This window comes from Haemaphysalis longicornis, unplaced genomic scaffold (assembly GCF_048455015.1).
Source record: "Haemaphysalis longicornis isolate Haplotype H1 unplaced genomic scaffold, Haemaphysalis longicornis Haplotype H1 scaffold_2, whole genome shotgun sequence".
Lineage (NCBI taxonomy): Eukaryota > Metazoa > Arthropoda > Arachnida > Ixodida > Ixodidae > Haemaphysalis > Haemaphysalis longicornis.
In genome coordinates, this window is record NW_027526295.1 from 281,185,829 (window position 1) to 281,211,565 (window position 25,737).

A 25,737-nucleotide genomic window follows, 5' to 3' on the forward strand; every position below is an offset into this window, starting at 1 on the left:
GTTATAATATCGTAAATGGAGATAATTGGTTGGACAGGATTTAGAAAAACCAAAATATTTGACTGTAAAAACTCACACTCAAGACAAGCGGGCATAAGAATGCTACGCATTAGTAGATAATTCTCTGAATTTCTGCAGATTTTTTTCAATTGGCGGTGTATTTCTTTGAAATTATGAGTAAACTGGACCAGCAGTCTACCTCAGAAAGGGGAAGTAGTCAGATGACTTACACGTTAAAGGAAATCGCACTGGCATACATATTACGCACGGCACTGGAAACGAAGAACTATGCATTCCAGTAAACTTTAGAGATTCCACAAAGAGAAAATAAAAGAGCGAAACAGTTTTATACCATAAATGCAGGATGATGAGTGTAAAACGCACTCATCTCGGCACTTTCATGCAACTTGCGAAAGACGCAGGCGGAACGCACATGAATAAATAAACTGCTTTATTGAATCAAGCGCCGTAATTCATCGATATTCTTGTCTGTACAAAAACTGAATTGCTCAATAACCTCGAACAGTTCTGAGGTTCCGATGAGGACACACCACAGGACAAAACGAGTCAAGTGAGCGCAAATAAAACTTCGGGCGAGGAATAACGTCTAATAGCAACAGGCCTACGCACGCTTTGAACAGTTCTACACGTATTCTATAACCACAGGGCCAACAGCGCTCCCCCTTTGCGAAAGTTTATTCACACGTGAAAACTTTGTGTTCTCCATCGACACGACCTTAAATTGGTTGAATGGCTTAAAAAAGAACATGGTAGCTTTTATGTACGCGCAACGATGTAAAAAAAACTAAAGTTGACTAAACTTATGAAGTTGTAACATAGGCCTCGTAGTTGTGCTAGGCACAGTAGTGACAGGACAGAAATTTCCAAGCATGTTCGCAGTGCTTCAAAAAAGCACGAACGAAAGTTTTTCGTTCGTTATTCAATTTGCAGAAGAAAAACCGCCCTAATTCAACATTGAAATGTGTGCTTCTTAAACCCAGCGAAACAAGTACTACGACTCCCCGTCTTGGTGTATACAAAGAAAGCTATAAAAACTATTTTCGCCCGTATATTTGACACACTTATAGATGAACAATACAAAAAAATAAAATACAAATTTTGGCAGTCTTTTTTTTTTTGCATTGATTCATAATTTTTAACTTGACCTTTTCTTTGTTCATAACCTTTAATTTGACCTCTTGATTGTTTTTCATATCCTTAATTTTGCGGACACACTGACTGCCACCTCTGATCATAATTGTTTGGTCGATTAATTGTTTAACATCTTTTGTTTTCCAGCTATTTTTTTGTTTTTTACTCTCCTCTCATTTCCTCTCTCTATCTCCCTCTCTCTTTATACTTCTGCCCAGCTGTCTAAGATATGCAGTTGAAACTGTGAACCAAAGCGTCAATAAAGGAGGCATCGACAGTTCTTCTTCGCTTACACATAAAATGAAAGACAGCTGGCATTAACACCTCGTAGTAATGAGATTTTCAGGCGTACCCTAACTTACAAATTTCAGTTTGAGTTCCAATGTACAAAAAACGCTTTTTAGTGCTAGAACACCCAAGCGTTCAAGAGATACAGCGCTTTTACTGGCGTGTACACTTATATGCTATTTATTTCACAATTAGCACCACGTATTTGCTCATTTCTTTAGATTTACCTTTGATTATTTAGAGCGCGTGCCTCGGTTGCGTGTTTGGCCTTGTGATGGAATACAGGAATTGGAGGTAGGGTGTCCCTTTGATGGTCCATCATTCATGCACGCGCTGGAAGGTTGGCACTGATAGGTCACCTGCGCCGCGTCGCTGACGCTTCATTCTTTTTTATTCACACGTTTATTCGCCCGTTCTAACTTTGCGATTGCGGACTTAGCAGTGCCCTCTCATTGTACACAGCAGCAAATATGCTGGAATTTTGGTACGAGTATAACTGGCGCTTTCGCGCGCGCTTTTAATGTTAAAAAATGGGCGCAACTGGACTGGAACAACTCAGAATGTGGCAAACAGATTCTAGACTTTACTCTGGTAAGAAAATCGGACAATGTTTACAACTTCCTTCAGTGTCCCTTTAAGAAACCAGGGGCGATCCAGCCGCTCAACAAAAATAATTGATTCATGCCACCCCTCACTAACGCAAAAATTAGAACGCTATCCTGCTTAGTGCAACAGACATGTACACCGCGCCCTCAACAGAACACTTCGCATTCATTTTTTTTTCTACCTGCATGCTTACAATGGCTTTATTGACTGCTCCCACTGGTGTCAGCCGAGAAGTATCCAACCAATGTAAAAAAAAAAAAGGTTTGTTTGATAAGCAACCTTTTCCCTGACTTCCTTTGGGCATGTGGCAGATCATACACCAGCACGAAAACACCCTGTGCGTTGATAATATAACTTGCGGAAATTTCGGAACCCTGAAGAGGACGGGAAATTCACTCAAATGTGTCACAAAAAAAAAAAAGATGATGTCGCAGAGAAGATGTAGCCAAGTGGTTTTTAAATGAGTAGAAACAGCCTCCTGAACGGAAATTTATTAATTAGTTTATCAGATTGGTATTATATACGAATTTATATTGCTGTTCAACGCACCGTAAACGCACTTGGGTTATGGGATGCACAGTAGCGCAACGGAATCGGTAGAGCCCGTCGTCTCGTGCGTAACAATTCTTACTGACACGTCACTGCGCCAATGAGACGTGTACATCATGAAATGGCACCATACCCTGCTTACAATGAAGCGCTGCAAGAAGGATAGAAACGAATCTTCGTTAGCCAACAGGAATACGAGTAGCGCAGCAAGGGTCCCGTCTGCCTGACTGGTACATCCCCAAAGACTAATCTACCCTGTATTGGGCCTGTGACTGCCATTTCGCTGCCGGCAGGGGCCTTTTTTCACGATACGTGCACTTCTGTTGCTGGGGCATTGCTCTCACTGGTTCGATCCCGCCAGCTATCGTTATTTTCTTCTCCCCACGGGGAAAAAGGAAATCATGTTGCGAGCAACTTTCCTGTAAGATGCGCCTTTAAAGAAAGCATAAACGGAGATAGCAAGTCAAAGGTTTTCAAACAAATATCACGAGTCGAGTAGCCTCCCAAAAAACGTAAAACGCTAAGGGAATATTGTACGTCATTAAATGGCCAAACGAATTCAAATTTTACTTTGAACACGTCAAGTAAACAGCTGCCTTATGAAGCGCAACGTAGTAGAGGCTAGTAATTAATCGATACCACCTGAGGCTCTTAACGGCACCAAAGTCAAGATACCTTATTTTTTTCCGGAAGGGGAAGGGGGAAATGGTTGCAGAACAGTTACTTTGGGTACTCACAAACCGTTCAGCCAAATGTCACTACTTAATGCGCATCAGAGACAACTATTTCAAGAGGTTCACACTTAATTCCTGTTTCCAGTTCAAAGCCATTCTTTCATGTGAATTGTGTACAGCTGTACGTGCGTCCAGCTATACTGACCACTTTCACATGGCCGCATCGTTGCACATATCGCGATAAGCACACCGCAAATCATCATAACGAAAATCAAATTCAACGCAGGGGAGTTTGCGATCTTTTCCCACAGAAAACCAAACTAAAACTCTTCTTTCACACGCACAGCATCCTTCTAGCGAACCCCGTTGGCTCACGCAGCGCACTCCGCGTGAGTGTCGCATGGCGTAATGTCCTTTTTGGCAAGAACCGCTTTGTGCATCACACTTGCAGAGTTTTTCACACCAACAGAAGCGGAAGAGCCTCCGTGCAGCTCAGCTCAGCCAGGCAGGACCATAACCGCAGCGCCAGGAGGAACACCACCGGCACCGAGGCTCCCATTGGCGGCGCGGCGACGGCGATGGCGTTGGAATGGGCGCCTGGAAGGGTCGGCGAGAACAAAAACACACAGGCCATCCTTAGCAAGGCGTTCCTATCTGCAAGCCAAAGCCATGAAAACGGTCATTCATTAACACCAGAAGGGCTTACGCGCGATGGCACTGGACCGGTGGAAGTACAAATATACAATCGTCCTTGTTTTTTGCTTTTGGTATGTTTGTGTCTAAAACTGTAAAGCTGTATTGTGCGAAAGACATGCCTCCTCTACATTTCGCGGTAATTTTCTCCGTGACTGATGTCACCGGAGCTTGGAAAGGAAGATGCATCATAGATAAAACAACGTGTTTGAGACAGCCATTACTCCAGAGGCGCGCAGACTTGCATGTTGTTCGGGCCACCAGCGAAAGTTTAGGTTGGGTGGCCCACTTCTCTTCCAACCTAAGGTTCCATATTAGTTGTTGTAGGCGGCGTTCTGTTGGCTGCAGCGTTTTTCGTCTTCAGAACCACTGCCAACCGATTTTTTTTTTCAATTTTAAGGTTTATTAATGAACTGTGACCCGTAGGGTTGTGTATATTTACTTAGGTAAACGAGAACAATAGCGCAGAATATTGGAGCTCACATTTTTAAGCATATTTCCGTAATCTTCTCACATTTGAAAAAAAGTCAGACAATACGTAAAAATAAAAGTAATTGAAGACAACTAAATTACTTGAAGCAAGCGTGTAACATACGAGCATGCATATTCGCTCTGAACAAAGTTTTGTGCCTGCACTGGCAGGAGCCCTAGGTGCAGGGGTCACAAGCCAGCAGCGGGATAACCCGAGACAACACATGAAAATAACCTTAAGACCATTTTGGGAATCGTCGGGGAAGCTAGCTAGGAAGACACGTTTTCGTTGTCTGCATGGAGGCTCCGCTCCACAGCAAACTTTACTTTGCATATTCGCGTTCTTTGCAAATCTCCATGCCTTTGCCCTCCTATCATTCATGCAGCCGTAATCTGCTATGCTTTCCAATATAATCACCTTGTAGCAAAAGGCTCAAACCTAGTGCGCAAAGGGACGCTGACGGGAATGAATCGAATTCGTATTTGTGGCTGGATTGGGCTGCGTAACCCGAGTAATTCATTATTTTACTATTGAGTCGAAGTCGTAAGCCTTGTGTTTTTTCTCTAACGGGTTGCAGAAGAGATAATACCATGTGCCTTTTTCACCGCGGCAGCATCAACTGCCGTAATAGCATAACGGCGATTTGTAATGATATTCCATAAAATGTCATCCTTACAATATTTTATATTAGCAACGAAGCTGTTCTCGGTAGAGGCTTCCATAGGCGGCAATGCGGTAACGCGATCGATGCGACGTATAGAGGGCACATACTAGCCAAGAGGCATAGAGTTTCATAGTAATATATACTAGAGGGAAATCTGGCGTTGCATTCCCGGCCGCCGTGCGCGGCGCCATTGCAGCTAGCGACATTCCTGTCTTACTTGGCTTAGTTAGGCGCATGGCTTCTTTTTTGTCTCGAAGCCAAAATCAACAAAAATTGGTAACATCGTTTTAATGTTCATCTTGCATAAAGCTTCTAAATATTCCCTGACAAATAAATCTTTCTGGAGCTTTAATTTTATTATAACAAAACAAATTTGATTAATCTTCTGCAGTAATATTTTTGCTTTTTTGCAGCAAGAGGCAACTTTCCAGCCTGTTCGTGAGCGATGCAAAGGAGAAGTGGAACATGCCTGCCCGGTACATGACGGAACGCTCGCTGAAGCCCGGCTCCCCTAGACCGTGGCGCCAGATTTCCCTCTAGTGTATATTAGTATGAAACTCTATGCGAGCAGGACAGCAAGCGCCAAGCACGCATGTAGAAACTAAGTTAAAAGAATTATTGAACGAGACGCTTATATAGGCAAAGCTTCTCTCAACTACTAAATACGGGGGCAATGTTTATACTTGGGAACATTATCGAGCAAAGAGAAAGCATTGGGAATATTTGAGGCAAGACATCAATATATAAGTAATATTTGCTTGGTTCCTCAATTAAAAGACACGTCTGATTGATTTTTTCCATAGCAAACAAAGAAAATACGCCGTGAAAAAAACAAAAATCTCTCACGGCGCCCCCTTGTGGCAGTGTTCCAACTTCAAAAGTAACAAGAAGTTCCAGTAGATGGCGCGAGCAGTGGAACACGGCAAAAATGAATTGGCGCGAAAGGGAATCGATCGACTGGCTTTGAATAGTTCTAAGAAGCTTAGCCTTGCGATTAGGGAAGGCCAGGCAGCTTCGTTATTAACATCAGCATTCGCGACATTAAGTCAGTGAAGCTACCCTACTTTTTCACCCATTTCTCGGCAATATCCAATTGTTCTTTTTTTTTTATCACGCCAGACTATGCAGGTTAAACTAACTAGCAATCCGCTTGATTTATCACTACGGCCATACCAGCGCGTCGTCACAGTGGATGCCAGCCGATCATCGGATGCAATTGTGCGAGGAAATGGCACTTTCGAACGACGTTTTCTTGTTAAAAAATGCGTCCAGATTACCCATCATTTTAGCTTTTAATGTTTCGATCTGGTAACATAAATAACGACTGCTAAAATGTTATTGCAGTATTTTATTAAAGCTGAAGATTTAAGACAAGCAAGGTGCAGTTTTCTGCCGTCCATACGCCATTAAGTTTACTCAGCACAAAATGCATCGCACACCACTCCCGCTTCAAAATAGGCTGTCGCCTGATTCAAGGTGAGTAGGATGGCATCTTCTGATGCAGAAAGAGGATTTTGTGCTCGCTCCTGTCCGTTTCTGTCTCGTACACACGGGCGTTTTTGCTTTTCGCCTGCATCGGAAAAGTGGCCACCGCGGCCGGGAATCGAACCCGCGTCCTCGTGCGCAGCAGCACAAAGCCTTAGCCACTGAGCCGTCACGTCAGGTTCAAGCTATCCAAGCACCTTAGTTTATCCGCATAGTACTATTTCCATGCCCGGTTGGCTTTTGTTAATCTTTATTTAAAGCTTTCTTTTGAAGCCAAATCGTGCTCTCGAAAACTCTGAAAATTTCATTTATATCTGGACTATAGTGGTAAGCAAGTCAGAAAAGGATCATATATATATATATATATATATATATATATATATATATATATATATATATATATTTTTTTTAAGATAGTGGCCTCCCGCCAAAGTTCAAATCCATCAGTGAATGGCTTCAAGATAGCTTGGCCGTCCAGCAACCATACACAGTTTAATGCAGGGGCACGTCAAATTGCTACGACGTTTAAAATCATTATTGCAGCCCTATCCATGTTCATAGGCTGACTGGAAATCTGGATTCTAAAAGTCAAGGAACCATAGGGGACAGCTTATCATGCCAAATCGTGGAATCTACTTACTCTGTAAAGCGTGCTCTGCCGCAATAGAACACCTCCTGCAACTGAGCCCGCTTTACAAGCGCCTTAAGCTAGGGTTTGACTAGTCATTTAGCCGCCTGCATGCCTGTTTTCTACTCTAATTTGTTCTCTGATCCAGGCAGCTCGTTTCCTGTCCCTTTACTCCTAACATTATACGTTCCATGGCCTGTTGATCCGACCTAAGTTTGCTCTCTATACTCGGTTACAACTCAAGAACGGCACCACCTCACGTAGTGTATCTCTCCGCCGAAGCGCCGGACCCATGACGTCAGTGCGCGCGCGTTTTGAAAGAGGTTTGCTATGAATGCGTGATATCGTCTGCCTTGTCTCACGCAGTTTGCTTGTCGTCACTGGAGTCGTTTATAAGCATATCAAGTCCAAAAAATTACGGGAACGGCTCACGCCATATTCAAAATATTCCCAGTAACGCCCTACTTGCGCCGCGCGGAGAAACATCCGGCTACGGTGATAAGGCACAGCGGCAACTTCTGGTGCCGTTCTTAAGTTGTCACCGAGTATAGTTGTTTAGTAAGGCACCAAGTTTCAGCTCCGTATGCCATAACCGGCAGTATGCACTGGTTGTAGAACCCCAGCCCCTCAGAGCTGGGGTTGTTGGCGTCTCCTGTTGTCGTCGTCGTAATCGTCATTGCATGTAGTCACGCCACTAAAACACCGGGAAACTCGTTTACGTCTCGCACTGGAGCGCTTCGTAACGCCTACTAAGAATACACCGGGACACTCGTTTATGTCTCGAGCTACAGAGCTTCCTGCTTCAAAGACCCGTGCTCCCTTTCCTTCTTCTTTTGTTTTTTTTTTTTGCAAAATAAAGTTTGCTCTCTCTCTCTCTCTCTCTCTCTCTCTCTCTCCAAGACAGGAGACTTTTACAGCAAAGCTGTATACCTCTACCCACCAATGGTTATTTTGCAAAAAAAAAAAAGAAGAAGGAAAGGGAGCACGGGGTCTTTGAAGCAGGAAGCTCTGTAGCCGGATTTCTCTCTCATGGTTGGGGTCAGCGTTAACCATCTGTCCAAGGTAGTCATATTCTTTTACTTCTTGCACTTCGTTTCCCAAGCTGAAGAGAATGTTTTTGGCATGCTTATTCCTCATTACATTATATTTATTTATATATATTTTTAGCCCCATGGTCGTTATTTCTGATTGTAGTTCCTGAAGCGTTGTTTGCAGGCGTTCTGCAGTCTCACTCAACAAGACTATGTCGTCCGCATACCTCAAATGGTTAAGGTATTCCTCGTTCATACTCAGTAATATGTTTTGCCGCACAAGCTTTTTAAATGCGGTATCACCACCCTTTCCCTCTTTCATAGAATTTTTCATTCTTCCCTCAATGCAGCCGCTTACATCCTCCCCCCGACATACATTTCGCACCGCACAAGCCATCCGCTTCAAGTGTCCCGTTATCGCAACGACCTGTCACTTTTCCCGCCTCTTTTTTTCCCCGCGCAGCCAAGGATTGGAACGACCTTCCCTGCTCCATTGTTTCAACCACCTGTCCATCATCTTCCATAGCAAATGTTACAAATCACCTCTGTTGCGAAAACTAATGTGCTCAAATGTTTTCGTTTCCTGTGTATCCATGCCTTATGTAATACCCCCAGAAAGGTCCTTAAGGGAATAAAAATGAATTAATGAATGAATGAAATACCTTCTCCAAACATGCTGTGAACAGTTTTGGCGAGATGGTATCTCCCTGTCTAACTCCTTTTCGGGTCGGAAATATATCGCTTTACTTGTGAAGCGTTATCCTGTCCGTCTATTCCTTATATACAGGGTGATCAAAGTTACGTCGACAGGTTTTTTTTTTTTAAATAGGCTTAGATTTGCGCGAAGACCACCTCTACAGTGAGGTTACGCGCCCAGGGGGACGAATAATTAGGAGGTAATTATTGATGTAGGTGGCTTAATTAGCTAACATTGATTAATTAACTTTTTAGTGGCTACACTAACGACAATTAAACTCGCCGTTTGATATCTCGGACTACGGATCCGCTAGAAGAATTGTGCCGATTGAAACTGCGTAGAAACATGATTGCATCTAAATTTCCAATACAAACATGCCCGGTTACTGCAGCCACTAAAAAGTTAATTGCGCGCCTCATCGCCTGCGTTGCGTCGGCGCGTTAAACGCTTCAATCAATCAAAAAGTTAATTAATCAATTTTAGTTAATGAAGCCTCCGAAATCAATGATTGCCTCCTATTTACGTGTCCCCCTGGGCACATAACGTCACTGTAGAGGTAGACTTCACGTAAATCTAAGCGCCTATTTTTTAAAAACACCTGTCCACTTAACTATGATCACCCTGTATGTCTTCTAGAAGTCTCATGCAGGTCCCCTCTATTCTCTGGTCTTTTAGTGTTTCTAGCACGGCTGCGGTGAGTACGGAATCAAACGCTTTCTCACCGTCTACAAATGCCATGTAAAGGAGTTTAGTGTATTCCGGGGATATTTGTATCACGTAATTGACAACACGCATTAGATCCATGGTTGAGTAACCTTTCCTAAACCCAGCCGGCTCTCTCGGTTGTTGGGAATCCAGGTTGTCACCTGTGCGGCGAACTATAACTTTGCTAAATAGCTTGTAAACACCTGAGAGTACGCTGATGGGTATGTAATTCTTCGGGTCTTTTGGATCTCCCTTCTTAAGAAACAGGATAATGTTGTCGTTTTTCAAGGCCATGGTACTTTTTGAGTCTTCAAGCATTCCGAAAATAGTACAGCAAGCTTTTCCAGGGCAGTTTCTTCTCCCTCCTTCAAAATATCTATGGTTATGCCGTCGTAACCTACAACTTTTCCTATTTCCACATCTTCGAGAGCCTTTTTAAGTTCCTCTATAGTTACTAGTAGGACATCGCAGGTTGAGCTTGTATTCTCAGTAGTTTCACCTGGTCTAACGTCCCTGGAATGTAGCCTGGTGTATAATCGTTCGGCTACCTTAATTATCTTGTCCAAGCTGTGCGTAATGTTTCCTTGCTCATTTCTGAGTGCATACATTCTGTCTTTGCCGATGGCTAGCTTTCTCTTAGTTGATTTCAAGCTTCGCCCTATTTTCAGAATTTCCTCGATCACTGTCGTGTTATATGCACGAATGTCGTTTGTTTTATTTCTGTTGATCAGTTTTGACAGCTCGGCCAATTCAATCCGGTCCAGCGTACTTGACACCTTCCTGTTCCTACTTTTGGCAATTAGTTCCTTCGTTTTCTCAGTTTGTTCCTTACATGCTGCTTCTCCCACAGCTGCTGCTAATTCACTGATTGCCGATGTTAGGTTGTCATTTAGCCTGTCTACACTGACCTCGTTCTGCTAGTGTAGAAGCGGTAATTTGTTTTGATGAGTTATTTTAAATTCCTATGATCTGGCTCTGACTGAGTCCATGCGGGTCTTTTTTTAGTTTTCACAAGTTTCCTCCGTTCTCTTTTGAGATTCAACCTTAGCTTGCATCTAACTATCCTATGATCGCTGCTCTGAATCTTACTTCGGACCTAAATCTTGCACACTGCCTGGGTTGTCACTTAAAATGAAGTCAACTTTACGTTATATTGTTTTCTTTCTCAGCTAATATTATGCGCGAAAAAGTCTCAAGCAACGTTTTCAGGTCTTGCGAGCTATGTTCCCAATTTATCTGATTGTATAACGATTGTACAACGCGGTATGGTTGTAGGTTGTATTTATTGTTTCTTCCCTTCGTTGCAGCTAATTACTGGTTATAATGCGTCTTGTATTTTTGTAAGTATTTTTGTATAATGTTGTCTTGCCCCCCTCCCCCCTATGTAATACCCGCGCCTAGAGGGCCTTTAGGGGTACTCTGGATAAACGAATAAATAAATAAATTTCGTTTTTTTGTACCATCAGGACTATTGCGTGCCCATTTCTAATTTCGTTTGTAAAACAAGGTGTTCATCAACCCCACGTTATTTCTCTCTAGAAATCCCACCAGTGTATCTCCCCTCGACTGTAGCGATTGTCTATTTCCCACGGACCTTTCTCCCACTTGCTTCTTACCGACCTTTGCGTTAAAGTCTCCCATCCCAATTGTGAAGTGTGTTATTGCCTTCTTCATTGCTGATTCAATTTCCTCGTAGAAGCTGTGTACGGCTTCATCATCACAGCTGGTTGTTCGCGCCTAAGCCTGTACTATCTTTAACCTGTATCACTCGTTTAGCTTGATCACAACTACCGCGACTCTCTCGCTAATCCTGAAAAACTCCTCCACGTTTCCTGCTATTTCTATATGCATTAAAAATCCCACCCCATGTTCTCTCTTCTCTTGGAGTCCACTGTAGCATAGAATAGCTCACTAGCGGGATACAGAACATTGTAGCCCGCTAGTGGGTTCCATGAAGCCTTCTCCTGTCCTTCTAACCTCGCTTAACCCCATAATATCCCCCTTAATGTGAGAGAGCTCCTCTAGCAGTGCAGCTATAAGCTTCCCTCGAGAGATAGAATGCACGCGTTGAACTTTGCCAGTGTCAGGAGGAGGAGAAGGAAAAAAACTTTATTCAGACGCAACATTAAACGTCGAGAATGTCCCTGGCCAGGTTCACCAACGCCACCTGGTCTGTCAGCTGGTTGAGGGTAGCCAAGTCCGCCACGTTGAGGGAGGAGGGTGGGTAAAATGTGGGGATTGAATTGCAATGGGGCAGGAGAATATGCAGTGTTCTAAATTAGCGTGTGGTTCGGGACAATTTGGACATACTGGTGAGTGTCGGAAACGGTAGAGAAAGGAACGAGCAGGTGTAAGAAGGGTATTTAAATGTATGCGTCGGCGAATGCGTAGTTGTGTGGCGGTTAGAGATTTGTCTGGAACAGGAAGTGTACGAAGAGTTTTTCTGATGTTCTTGTAGTGAAGCTTTATTTCTTCTTTGTAGTGGAGAGTAGTGTCCCACGTCGGTGGATAACGCCAGGGAATCCCAGGCGCCTGGTGCAGAAGTTCGCGGGCGAGGCTGTGCACTACCTCATTGCCTGGAATTCCAGCGTGACCAGGGATCCACGTCAGTGTGACAGTGTGAGGACGTAGCTTTAAGGCTTTGCGTAGATCATACGGCAGTTCTTCAGGAATCCTACCCATGTGAATGGCGCGAATAGCTTGCATCGAATCAGTGTATGTGGTATATCCTGAGGGGTTAGGGGGTGCTAAGGAGAGGTCCTGAATACTGGTGATTATTGGGAGGGTCTCTACAGTCGCTGTAGTTGGGGTATTAGTGAAATGACCAAGGGTGTGTGTGACTACTTCATTGCCACTTTCGATGGAATAGGCGGCTGCTCTGACATGCGTCCATGATGCATCCGTGTAGACGATCGTAGAATCAATAGGATGGACATGATTGACAACGCGAGCACGCCGTCTCCCTTGATTGGTATCAGCTGTAACATTGTTTTGGATGGGAGCTATCCTGAAGCTATCTGGGAGCGGTGCAGGAGGGGTGATGATAGAGAGATCAATAGGCTTCAGAGCAAATTGGTGAAGGATCCAGTGTCCTTGTTTTGTACTAGAAAGACGCCCCATTTGCCGGTCTTTATGTTGTTGTATAAGATCTCCCAGGGGCAAGAACAGCCTCATTGAGTACAGGTGCTGAGTGGACGTATTAGTGGGAACGTTGAGGGCGGTCTTATACAGTGTATGAAGCGCAACCTCAATCTGATGTCTTCGGTGACAAGTCAGAGAGAGGTATGGAAATGTGCAAAGAATTTTACTTAGAGCTAAGGCATGTACGAGCTGCCTAACTTGACCCTCGTGTAGCCCCGCGTGCTTCTTGACAATGCGGTGCACTAGATGCGTAAGATGATGGCAATCTTTAACTGTTGTTGCCACATTAGCCTGATCAGATGACTCCTGGATATGCAGTCCAAGAATTCGGCCGGATATTACGCGAGGGATGGGATTAACTACCATTGTGAGTATGATTAGGTGATTGTGTTGGCGCTGATAGCGAGTTTTCGCAATGACCAGCAATTCGGACTTTTCAGGTGCGGGAGACTGGCCTACTGTGTCGAGATACCTAGTGACTGCATCGATACCTTGCTGCAAGGTGTCGTGCACTGACCCAGGAGACCCAGATGGGCACCAAAGAGTAAGGTCGTCTGCGTCGAATGTGTGTTTGAAGTTCGGGATCAATGCTAGAATACGAGACAGGGGCGTCATTCCGAGGTTGAAAAGGGTGGGTGAGAGAATAGCACCCTGTGGAGTACCACGCGTGATGGGAAAAGGATCGGAGACGGAATCAGGAAGAGGGAACTTGGCCATGCGGCCGCGCAGAAATGCAGCGATGTAACCGTACATCTTTGAACCGCAGCCGGTAGAGGCAAGTATATTTAGAGAGGATCATGGGCAAGGTTATCAAAGACTTTGAGGACATCCAGGGTCACTATGGCCTGTATCTGGGAAGGAGGACGAGAGTCCTAATCGTGAGCTAGGAGGAAAAAGAGGTCTTGGGTAGACACACCCTTGCGAAAACCAATTTGTTGCGGGGGAAAGAAATCTGCGGACTCAAAATAAACCTCAAGTCGATTGAGAACCATCCTTTCCATGGTCTTTTCCAGGCAAGAGGTTAGAGAGATTGGGCGGAGATTTTCAAGGGCAGATTTTTTGTCTGGCTTAGGTAGTATGGTTATAAGGGACTGCTTCCAAGATGTCAAGTTCCAAAGGTGGCCTGTCCTGATCCAGAGATTCTTGGCACCCTCTGCTGTATCGCTGTTTTGACCGCCGCGTGGGTTGGTGCTCTACAGCTGCTGGAGACTGACGTCCGAGAGCTGAGTTGGTTAGTCATGGGAGGTGGCGGCCAACTACTACACCAGGGTGGCCAGATCCTTCGTTGTTAGGGATTGTTGTTTGTGTGTCCCCAAGAGAAGATATCATAGTTCAAATAAAGAAAAAGAAATGAACTTGGGATGGCCATGTAGTGAGACGAGCCGACAACCGGTGGATAATTAGTGTAACAGAGTGGATACCAAGAGATGGGTCTAGAAGACCGGAAAGGCCATTAAGCCTATGGAGGGATGAAATAGAGAAATTCGGGGTAAACTGTGGACTCGAGCTGCGCAGGAAAGGAGCGGTTGGAGGTCAATGGGCGAGGCCTCCGCCCTGCAGCGGAACTGATTAGGCTGATGACGATGATGATGGTGATGATGATGACGATGATTATGCCTATTTTACTTCAAACGTTCTCAAGTTTTCGACAAGCACTTTGGTGCAGGCACTTAAACACGTGGGCCTCGGTACAAATCATTGAGTCTGGAAAACAAATTGCTTTCCCTTACCAGTTCGACCCAGACACCTTTTCATCGTCAAAAAGCACGCTGGCCGCTGTGCTTCGGAAGCAAGATATTTTCTGTGAAGGAAAGTTTGACACCCATCTGAATGCAGCCGTACGGCTACAGAAGAAAGCTATACAGCTTTCTCAGAAACTTCGCAGTTGAAGAAAAATTCGTCCTGGTCCAGGATTCATATCCAGGACCACCGCTTAAAGGGACACTGAATCGATTTGTAAACATTGCGGGATTACTAGCGCAAATTGTAGTTCGGAGTCCGTAGGTCTTGTTTCGACCACTCTGGCCGCGTTTACGCGAATTTATTTAGTAGAAAAATCAAATCGAAAATGCTGTCCTCCTCTCTTTACGCTCGCCCATTTTCTGTGGCGTTTTCGTGTGACGTCAGCAGGAGATGAGCTGGAAAATGGCTGCGCTACTGCACGGTTCGCCGACCAGCCGACCTACCGATCGAGTCAGTCGGCCCAGCGTTTCGTCCGCCGGCCGCCGACGGGTCGTCGCTATTCGCTCGCTCAATTTAAACTAAGCCACAACACCTTTGTGAATGAAAGAATGTGCCTTTCTTTACTTTGTTAGTTTGTACACTGTGTCAAACTCAGTGTCCGGGTCGCTCCACACAAGCGCTGCACAAGTGCACATGCGACGCTTCGCTGACTTTACGCTAGTAGGAAAATCTAAGGCCAATTGAAGGCGGGAGAAGAGTCAGCGAAGTCAATATAGGTACTAAAAAAATAAAATCAACTGAAACTTTTACCGTACAGCGCAAAACTAGGGACCAGGAAGCATTTTTTTGCGCTGGGTAAACAAGCACAGCGGTCAGCAGCACGACCGCACATCTGCGAACGCTTTTCCGTCAAAGAAATGCAATTGCTAGACGTGAGATATTGTGGAAGTTTGGGGGACGCTTACTGCAGGAGCGCTATACAACAAATAGTCAAATAAAGTACTTGAAATGCTTAAAACTAATAAAAGTGTAAACTGGTTATACATTATATACCTTATATATCCTGTCCGGTCAGTGCGGGCTCGTGGCCTCGTGGCTTGAGGCGCTAGGGTTACTGTTTTGAAAGTCGCAGGTTCGAATCCCCGAGAGTACATGTTTTTTTTTTTAAGTTGATTTTTTCGTATGCGGCCGATGTTTTCTGGACTGAGTTCACCCTTTTTGGGCCGTAACGTTCACTGCTCCACGAGCGAGATCGCAGAACGCGCGCATACTGGCAATGACGCGCTAGCGAGTTCTCGTTGGCGTGCTGTTGCCACAAGCACCGACTGCTTGCGGGCAGTGGGCCCAGGCCTGAATCAGCACACCCTTGGCCTGGTGCGAACTAGCTTTTTACGAACAGACATGAGTGAGACAAGCTCCGAATATGCGGGAAAAGCGCATGGCATTTGAGAGTCTGCGGTGACGCGGAGGGCGTTCATCCACTGCGTAGGCCTCGTCTAGTGATTTCTACGATTCCAAGCCGCCCTGGGAGGTTTATCTTAGACATTTGACAGCCGACAACATGGCAGAAGCGCGGTACGGTGATTACTGAGATATCGAGAATGGCCATCCAACAACGCCATCGGATGTCAAGCGTGTTGTTTTACAGAACCGAAACCGAAACTTGTTTGATTGCTAACCTTGGGCATCGTCCAATCACGGTGCCCCCCCTCCTGACGTCACAGCCTTTAGTTGGTGCGGCCGCCGCAAACCGCGCATGGTAGTTTTTCTTCTTTCGCGCTTTGTAAAATAATTACCGATTTGTCAACCGGATAAACGATGAATAGTGTGTTAATTTGAGCCAGTCTACACAGTGCAAGCAAAAACGGGAGCTTGACTAATTCACTTCAGTGTCCCTTTAACCGGAGCAGTCACTCTACCAACTGAGCTAACCAGGAGACTAGTCGTTTGTAGCGCTAGAGCGAATTGATCTTCAACTCGAAGTGAGGACAGGTGTTAGTCGACCAGATTTAGGGGAAATCAGCAAGGTGGAGTAAGTTTCTGTATAGGGGAAAGTTTGACATTCGCCTGAATGCAGCCGTACGGCTACAAAGGAAAGCTATACAGCTTTCTCAGAAACTTCAGCAGTTTCAAGACCAGGGCGAATTTTTCTTCAACTGCGAAGTTTCTGTTGTTGTTGTATAAGCAAAATGGTATGGTCAAACCCTGCTCCATGGATGCATGAACAACGGGAGCAAAGAGAAATAGGGATTGCAAGCAAAAAATAAGCAGGCAGCGGGAAAGGGGCGGAAAAAAAGCGCGGGAAGAACGAGCCAATCAGGAAGCGGCACGGGGTCACCAGGCTGCAGCAACCGCTAACAAGCGAGCACGGGGGACAAAAGGAGTCAAACAAGGTGGAATAGAGAGTGAAATGACGCACGCACGCACACAATACTCCGTGCCCCTATTGCACCCGATGCGTGCGCAAACAGTGTTGGCCCATTGAGTAAGTGAGAAAGCTCAAGCTCACCCTTTTGTCCCCTGGAAGACTCCTTGTTGCGATTGGCATCTTGAAACTGCTGCACTGCCCAGCGGCTCTGTGTTTTGTCTGCGTTTTTCGCACCAGGCTCGTGTTTGCTTGCGGGTTTGCGTGGTGGCCATTCTGGACTTCCTGCAAGTAAAACAGACGCACAGTTTTTGATTAAGCGCCAATTGCGAGAACCTAAAGTGAGAAGACGGTGTGTCGTCACTTACTGGATGCTAACTTGTTAAATTTTAAAAAATGGGCAAAGCTAACTAATTAAAGTACGGAGGGTTTAAGGTTTCATTGGGCATCAAATAACGCCATGTGCATCAAATAATGCCTTTTGGATTCGGATTACTCTGGAGCACAACAGTCATGGCTGTGACTTACGAAACAATTTAAGGTGCCTTAATGCACATAAATATATTTACTTAAAGCTTATACACTAAAAATAAGACAGCGAAAAAAAGTAGTGTCAAGGACTTTTAATTACATTTATTCCTGGCTAATCGCAAACTGTCGGCAATGAAACGTAGTTACAAAATATTTTATCAGCCAGGATAGCCTTGCATCAAAGAGAATGGAACAAAGAGCACGTCTCACAAGTTTTCTTCTTCTTTCTTTTCAAGAACGCTATTTTTTTGCTTTTAGTACACAAAACCTACATGCGCTACCTTCAAGACAATACAACTTTTGGCGCAAAGAAGTCCTACGTTAGCGCACCCGGTAACCTTGCAAGACCAATGGTTCTACTCTTTTTTTTTTCGCCGAGCTACTATTAGTCACTTCGTCGTCTGCGTCCCAACCCCCTCCCTCCTATCCCACCCACACCCCGAAACGCATTTTTGCCCCCTTCACACATCTGCCTGCTCGTCACGGCCGCATTCATCCCGGAGGACGATCCGGCGATGCTGAGCTGGCGAGGAAGCGAGCCAGCCAAGCGACGCCTCTCCCCATCCTCATCCGCAACCTCTTCGCACTTTGCGGCTCGGCTCTCAGCGGGGAGGCGGCGGCGTGGCTCGCACGTCCATCGCAATTCAGCACGCAGTCGAGACGCTCATGAGCCTTCAATGCCACTTGCCGCTGCTGACAAAAACACGGGAATCAAAAGGTCCCCCAGTATCGGTTTTCCAGTGACGTCACCTCGGACGGCGGCGGCGGACACGACGCCTCGCGCGCCCGCCGGCCTTCGAGGGGGCGCGGCTGTTTATGCTCGCTTTTATTTACATCTCCGTGGCGGGGTCCTCCGCCCATGAGATGGCGCGTGAAGGAAGCGGCTTTGGGCGCAATCAATGTGTTTCTCTGCACTGGCGCCACCGGGGAGCGCGAACCACAAAAGGGCCCTGCCAGCAGTCCAAAGCAGGCGTTCTCTTGCAAAGAAGACGGCGAGGAGGAGGCGACGCGCAGCACCAAAGAAACGAGGACGACTCCCAATGCTGGAAGAGGGACGGGCCTTCTTAGGTTGCAGGCCGAAGAGCGCGCGCGGAACAGGACACTGGAGGAGGCAGGGGAAAGATAGCACGCCGACGAGAAGCCAGAAGGGCGCTAGTGGAGCGGGCAGGAACAAAGCAGGGGCAAGTTACAGACAGAATGAACCCACCAAAGGCAGAAAAACAGAAATATCAGGGGCAAGAAGCGAGCATTACCGACCCGAGGGTTGTTTCAATGGAGGTCCCCTTTCTGACACCACGGGTGTCGACCACGATACTGGGTCGAAGCTATAGAGGAGAGCCGAGGGAAGTTTTTCTGCGCACTTTGGTTTGTTAGCGCGCTTTTGTCTCTTGCGAGCCACCTGCTTGGGCCAGACTTGCCCTCAACCCAACCCACTCCTCTCCTTAGCTGTAGCTGGATTTGATTTTCTTCCGCTGTGAACTGACTTTCTTGGCTACTTTTTTTTTCCTCGCTTGCGCCGACCTCTTCACTCGTTTCTTGTCTTTCACACAGGCACTTTTATGCTTGGGTTCTTTTTACCGCTCTCAACGCCCGCATCGAATGCGCGGTGATCGATTTTCAGATCTAGCGTGGCTTGTACGGACGTCGATGTTGACAGCGACTACATGGCTTTAACGAAGCACTCATGAGCAAAAAGCCATGACCACGGCGTCGTGAACAATAAACGAAAGAAGAATGCGCAATGCGTGTGATAAACCTAGCCATGATCGAATTCGGTATTTCTAAGAGCCAAACCACTCTTAGTATTATCAAAAACCAAGGCAGAACAAGAAAATAATATCGAATGTTAGGTGGTGAGGAGATACGAGCGGCCTTATTGACATTATGTCATCATCTGCGCCTAATTGACATTGCGTTATTACGCAACGTGTTTGCAAACAGGTTAGGCTATGTTCAGACTACCGACGCAAAAGCCATATCGTGATCTATGGACGTAAAAAAACAGCGTGTCACACCGTTCTGTTGGCTCAGACGTGAAATGACGTCATTCTTTAAAGTTATTACGACAGTTCCGGCAACGGTCTCAACCCGACCTTACAAAATGCCTGGAAACAACACATGTAAAGGTGGGTGGTGGCGTTAAGCAGACAAATTGAAATAAATTTCTATTTCCGAAAATCATGACGTTCCGTCTCAATGTTCGTTGTTGCTCCTTTACTAAGGGTGTAAATCTGCCACCCGTTCTAATGTAACATGCATGCGAAATGTCGCGCTGTGTAAGTAATTCTTGTGCGTACCATTTCATCTATGCGCAACTAATCAACAAGGCACGCTACTTCGCCAGGCACAAACTTTCTACTCATCCCGACCGGATTGGACGTTCTTAACGTTTATGGGACCAAATCACCACCTTGTAACTACTGCGGAGGCTACCCCAATACCAGCCACATACTTTGGGAATTATTTCCTAAATATCTCATGTCTACCCACGAACAAAGCAGCGCATTCTTCTGAGTCCCACGTGGCTGACTCTGGCTACCTCCTTTTCTGGCCAGCTCCTTCTGGTAACCAACATCAAGAAGCCACTGGATCTCTGTATTTCAGAAGATAGCCTGAACAAAGGCGATACGGCTGTACCCATGTGATATTGAATAAAGTTTACTCCCTCCCTCCCTCCCTCCCTCCCTCCCTACCTACTTATTCCTATCTATCGCTCGCTCTCTATCTATCACTCTACCTTTCTCTCTCTCCTAATACGTACCAATGAAATGTTTTTGCACTACCAGCCAGGGTGACACGGTCTACAGCAACAGCTATTTACATACAGCTGTGCGGTAATGGTTATATCTAAGGGCAGTTTTTGTGTGCTGTGCACTGAAGACATCAATGCAAACGAGAAAAATAAATGTCCAGCAGCATGGATAGAGGAAACCTTCACTTGTGCAGATATTGGCTTGAGGAAGATTGCAATGTGCTAGCATTGCCATTTTCACCCAGTTCCCAGTGTGGATAGGTAGCATGTGTAATGCGTGCTCGGGCATTGGGTCTGGAACAGTAACAGCGTGTATTTTTGTTGGCGCTGTTTCCATTTTCGGCGAAGTTTATAAGCGATGATAAATTCTTCTGACATTTTCTTCGGCCTAGAATATGCAACGACACTTCAATACAATCTTTCCCCAGCGCCTTAAAACATGGTATCAGTGAAGGCTTTTGGCGGAGGCTTCCATGCACCGTGTGAGCCTTTTTTGGTATCTCGTTATTAGAGGGGGTATTGTATCGATGTTTCGAGGCCAACGAGCCCAAATACTTATTTCTTTTTCAGAGGCACGCTGAGCAGCGTACTTATTTAAAATAAAATTGCAGTCACGGAATCATTCCCCTGAAAGATGAGACAAAGTGGCCCCCGACCGGAGTGGCAGCCTCTGGAGCCTAGATGTTCATAGTTACCTCACTTAAAAAATATTTATACATAATTCTGGTAGGGGGTTTGCTTTCATTTCATGCGGTCATCCTTCTTTACGAAACGACCACTTTGGGACATGTCTTACCTTACCTATAGGTAGGGAAAGACATACCGCGAAGTGCAAGAAACCATAGCTTCTTACACTGAACCATCTGTTTACAGCTTCGGCCAATCAGTAGCGAGGAGAGTGTAGGTTGTGAGGGTATAGTTGGAGCAAGGAGGAAAAAATGTACCATCCCTCCCTAAAGAAAGTTCAGAGAACTGGGAAAGCTTTCTTGCATCAAAACTGCGTAAAAATGTGCAACAGAACCTTCGCTAAAAGTCTGTCCAGCCTTCGCTGAAGGTGCGTCCAAGCGATAGTCAAGCCTTCAAAGACTCAAATCGTTAAAAAAAAAGACGAACCCATGCGAAGAATATTTGCGCACTAAGTAAACATACCTACAAACGATCGAAATGCATGCCGATGCATGGTTTATGAGATAGAGGTATACCATTGTAATCTCCTTCATGATCGCTGCATGTATTGTGTTATCTAAAACCAATCCTTTCTCACGATTTTTAAGTCACCGATTTCACACAATATAAGCCCTGTTTATGCACGCGCCGCGTGTCCAGACATCTTATCAGAGCTTTTCGGTCGACCAACCGGTCTATAGAGAAATGCATTAGTTTTTTGACATGGCGCCATCGGTGCCGCTTAGAAAGCTTTCGCTTCAAAAGAAGAGTGGGAAGACAGAGTGGTCACGATTGGGGGGGAGGGGGTGTAGGGGTGATGGGAAGGAGAGCAAATGTGGAGGGTTATTAGTGCGTTGAAGAATGTGGAAAAGGGGGGTCGTGAGGGGGTGGGGAGGGAGCGGGTCGGTGAGGTAAATTTAGTTCGCAAACACAAATAGCTTCAATTAAAATGTACTCATGATCCCCGTGCATTTGAGACGCCGCCATGTGCCAAGGGCACCCGAACAATTGCTCTAGTGCCCGTACCACACAGTTGGGAGTAGCGCCACCCATCGCATAGCCAGTACCAAGTAGCATTACAAATACAACGGTAATCGCACTTACGTAGACAATTCTCCCCCAAAAGATCACTTCCGCCTCTGTTTGCACTCTGGCCTTTCTCCCCCATAAAAAATTTAGATACCTAGTAAACGTTTTTTGTGTCTAATACTCGCGAAAAATTTTATACTTCCCTGGCGTTGAAAACAGGGCTCCTTTTTGAGACTGATCTTCATAGAGTTACGCTGATCTATTTTTTCTGGGCTCAAGAATAAACGTATAACGCCTGTTCTGTGATAACAGAATAAACAACCTGCATCTGAGGGCTATACAGTGACTGAAGAAAGAAACAGAATGATGCAGGCCTGATCGCAAATTCTATTGTATCTGCCCGCAATAGCTACAAGTGTACAGAGATGCATTTGATAAACCAGACATTGAATAAAGATACCTTAGTAAAGCAAACAAAAAAACATGTAGACAAGCTCCAGAAAATGACCAGTTAGCTGACCACTAGCTCAGTGAACAAGTGGGGGGGGAAACGCGACCAGGAACAACCCACGGAGCAACCCCTTCATGATGGAGCAAGGGGAAGGGATGGAGTTCAAACAAAAATAAGGAAAATACCGAACTGCGTACCATCGAAAGGCAATGTGCGTGTTCGGCGCCAAGACCGACGAGGTGTATTTTACTCGACCTTGCATACATTATCGCTAACCAATTATCATATCAATTATCTCCACATTAGAATGAGAATCAGAATGAGAATTTTATTTCCAACGTGTCTGTTGGGGGACGCAAAAGCAAAAAGCGGCTCTATGACCACTTGAGCAGACCTGGGGGACCGTACAAGGCAGCAGGGCTTCCCAGCTACACAGAAAAGGATAAACTGCTAAAATGCAGACTGGTCATTCTAAAATACTGGAAAGTGTTAGATCTAATACAGGTCACTTTAGTATAATAGCTTAGTATCTCATATCATAGATAATATGATTATCTATTTTCTTTGATAATGTGATCACCTATTATCTATAGATAGTAATTATCTCATATAATAAATCCTGTCAATTATCGCTGCTACATATCAACTATCTCGAACATCACGGCACCAGTGGTGCCGTGATGTAACTCTTTGCAACTTGCTACTATATTTTCTTTTACTTTCTCAACTCTTAGCCCACGTGCGCACCTTTACGCACGCGAACATGACGCGCTCACGCGTACCACTCTGAAGATAAAGTGCACTAAAAGCTTTTTGCAGAAACCCAACCTTTAAACGGAAAAAAACTGCTATGCGAAGAACTCGCGCACAGCATGTGCAGCGGGCATACAAGTATAGCGGTTATTGAGCAACTGCGGGATCGTGCAAGAAACAATACACCTTCTGTTGAGAAATATTGAATGCTCACATCCTCTAACCTGGTTCTCTCGTTTGATGTTCACTGTTGTAAACGCGAACATCTATCGTTTTTTTCTCCATAAACCTCAGTGTCATCTGTTTTCAATAGCAAAGCAAGCACAATAAGACGATGAAAAAAATAGAAATGAACTGTGGGAGACGTAGGACGGCTTCTGCCATTGTCTCGGTCGCCGGCAGAGGCGGGGGCGTCCGCTCGATTGTTCTGCCCAGGTCGAAACAACTCTCGTAAATTCCAATAAGGCTTTCCTTAAAGCACCGGCTGTAAAATGCTTTTACTACTATACCGGGTTACCGCGCGCCACCGTTCTGGCCGATGAACCCGTGTTACTGCTGCGGGCTGACTGTCGGCTTCGCAACACGCGTTGCATTCTCGGGGCACGGGGCACGGCGCAGGGAGGCGCCAGAGAAGCCCTTGGCCCGACGCTGCTTCTCCCGCTTGAGCTCCTATATTAGCGGCCAACCCATTGAGCCCGCTCTGCAGATTCACTTGCCAGGGCCAACGGTGGAGGCCGGTATAGGCAGAATTCCAGATGAAAATGCCCTCCCTTTTCATGACACTATGAAGCTTTAATTTCTTAAACATCTGCTGCCTTTTTTCCCGGACAGTGCCTTTCTTTTTTTCCTTAAATAGTGTATTTCTCATCGGAACGTGGATCTTCCTTTTCTTTAAAGGAACCCTGCAACACTTTCGATAAACGCATTCACTTTTTCCTTCTCATCTGGAAGCACTGCAAAACCTACAGTTATCACCAGCACGGAGCGGCACTGCGGGATTTCCTCGTCGCACCTGATACGCCCTCCGTTTCTGCTTTGTTTTTGGGGCGTTATTTTTTACGGTGCTATCGAAAAGCGTTCATAGCTGCAACTGAAGGAAAATAGGCCAACAGCCGCTACATGGCCTCAGTGACGTAATTAAGGCCGCCGAAGAACGTCAAGACCAAGAAAGAGAAAAGAATATTTTGGACGAGTTTCCAAGTTATCTGATGAGCAGAGAGCAGTAATTTTTGGCTGAGCTACTTTGCGACCCCCTAATCTAAGTACTGGGTGTGTTGAGTGACTGGGTTCTGCAAGCATTTAAAGTTGAAAAAAAAAGTGTTGCAGGGTCCCTTTAAACAGTGTCCGTATCTATTTTGACTGTTAACACACCGCGCGCCGGCACCGGGGGCTCAAGCGCTTCAAACCTCATCACAGTCCTCATTTTGCCTCGGGACTTTTTAACAGCGAAGCAGTTTAGCAGATCGTAATTTTTAGTGTCCGCAGTTAAAAATACGAAGAAATTGCCGAGTGAGCGCACGGAAGTGCGAGCGTCGCGGCGGCCGCCCGGAAGTTAACAAAACCAAGAAAATGCCTTGCCCTCGCGTGTTTGTGCCTCGCGACGACCGCCCAGCGTCTCCGGCGCATGTTTATCATGGCGAGAATACCCGCTTATGGAGATTGACCAAGCTTGGCCAAAAAATCTCCAGCGTTCGCCGTGATCATGGCAACACTTACTCGGAACGAGAAAGACACGTCATAGCGTACGCCACTCCAATCTACAATGATTAACACTTACAAAAAAATGAAGGAAACTCACACTTAAGCAACAATGATTGAGTAAATGTCGTTGCGGCAGCGAAGAAAAAGCAAATCGGCTGCAATCGTGGACTTAAACCGTCGTGATGGTAGTGAAGGTTGCGTTCAGCTTCGCTACCTTCAAGTCTTACTCGTCCGTGAGAGTTTCCGTCATATTTTGTTGTTGGTTAATGTGATGCAAGTACGGTTTCGCTGCTCAGGGCGGACACTGGCATGCTAAATTTTATTACACCGCCAACTAATCGGCCACCGTCTCTCGCGAGAAACGCTATCACAGCACTGCTCCTTTATGAAAACCGCGGCTGTTAAAACAGAATAGTATGCTTCTGTTTTCTAGTGTTTGTGTCGATGCCAGAGCATGGGAATTAACGTATGTCAGTAATTGCATGCACTTTCTTCTCACTGAGATGAATGATAGCTGCAAATATAGCTTCGTGGTGTGTGTTTCATCTTTGTAGCCACGTTATTTGTCACCCTGTTGAGAAAATTGTGAACCTTGAGAAACGTATGAACCTTCACCACTGAGCCTCTAAGCTGACTAACTAACGTTTGAGTTTGGGCTATAGTCGGCTCATCATAAAACGGTGAAAACTCACTAGGTGTGGCGTCTTTATATTAGAGGAAAAGTCGCTTAGGGGCTCCGGCTGTCGGCGTCTCATATCGGGACACCGGGACACTCGTTTACGCATCGCGCTAGATTATTAACAGATGTATAGCACAAAAAAAAAAAAAAACGAAGGACAAAGAATGCACGAGGACGAAGCGCTTCGTCCTCGTGCATTCTTTGTCCTTCGTCTTTTTTGCGCTATACATCTGTTAATAATGATCGACCAACTAGCCCAACAACGTACTTTACTAGACTTTATCGCGCTAGAACCCTTCGTGCTTCAAACACGCGAGACTTTACAGCAAAGCTGTACACTTT

General features: G+C 45.6%; 1 protein-coding gene across 1 annotated transcript in view; it reads right to left on the bottom strand.

Annotated features, from left to right (window-relative positions):
* Positions 1–434: 434 nt before the first annotated feature.
* LOC144170764 (uncharacterized) overlaps positions 435–25,737 on the bottom strand; it is a 233,639-nt gene continuing 208,336 nt past the window's right edge. Inside the window, exons 12-13 of the mRNA XM_077700752.1 lie at positions 16,978–17,118; positions 435–3,866 (exon numbers count right to left, since the gene is read on the bottom strand). Coding sequence (XP_077556878.1) covers positions 3,727–3,866; positions 16,978–17,118 — 281 coding nt within the window. The 3' untranslated portion in view covers positions 435–3,726. The remainder of the gene's footprint in view (positions 3,867–16,977; positions 17,119–25,737) is intronic.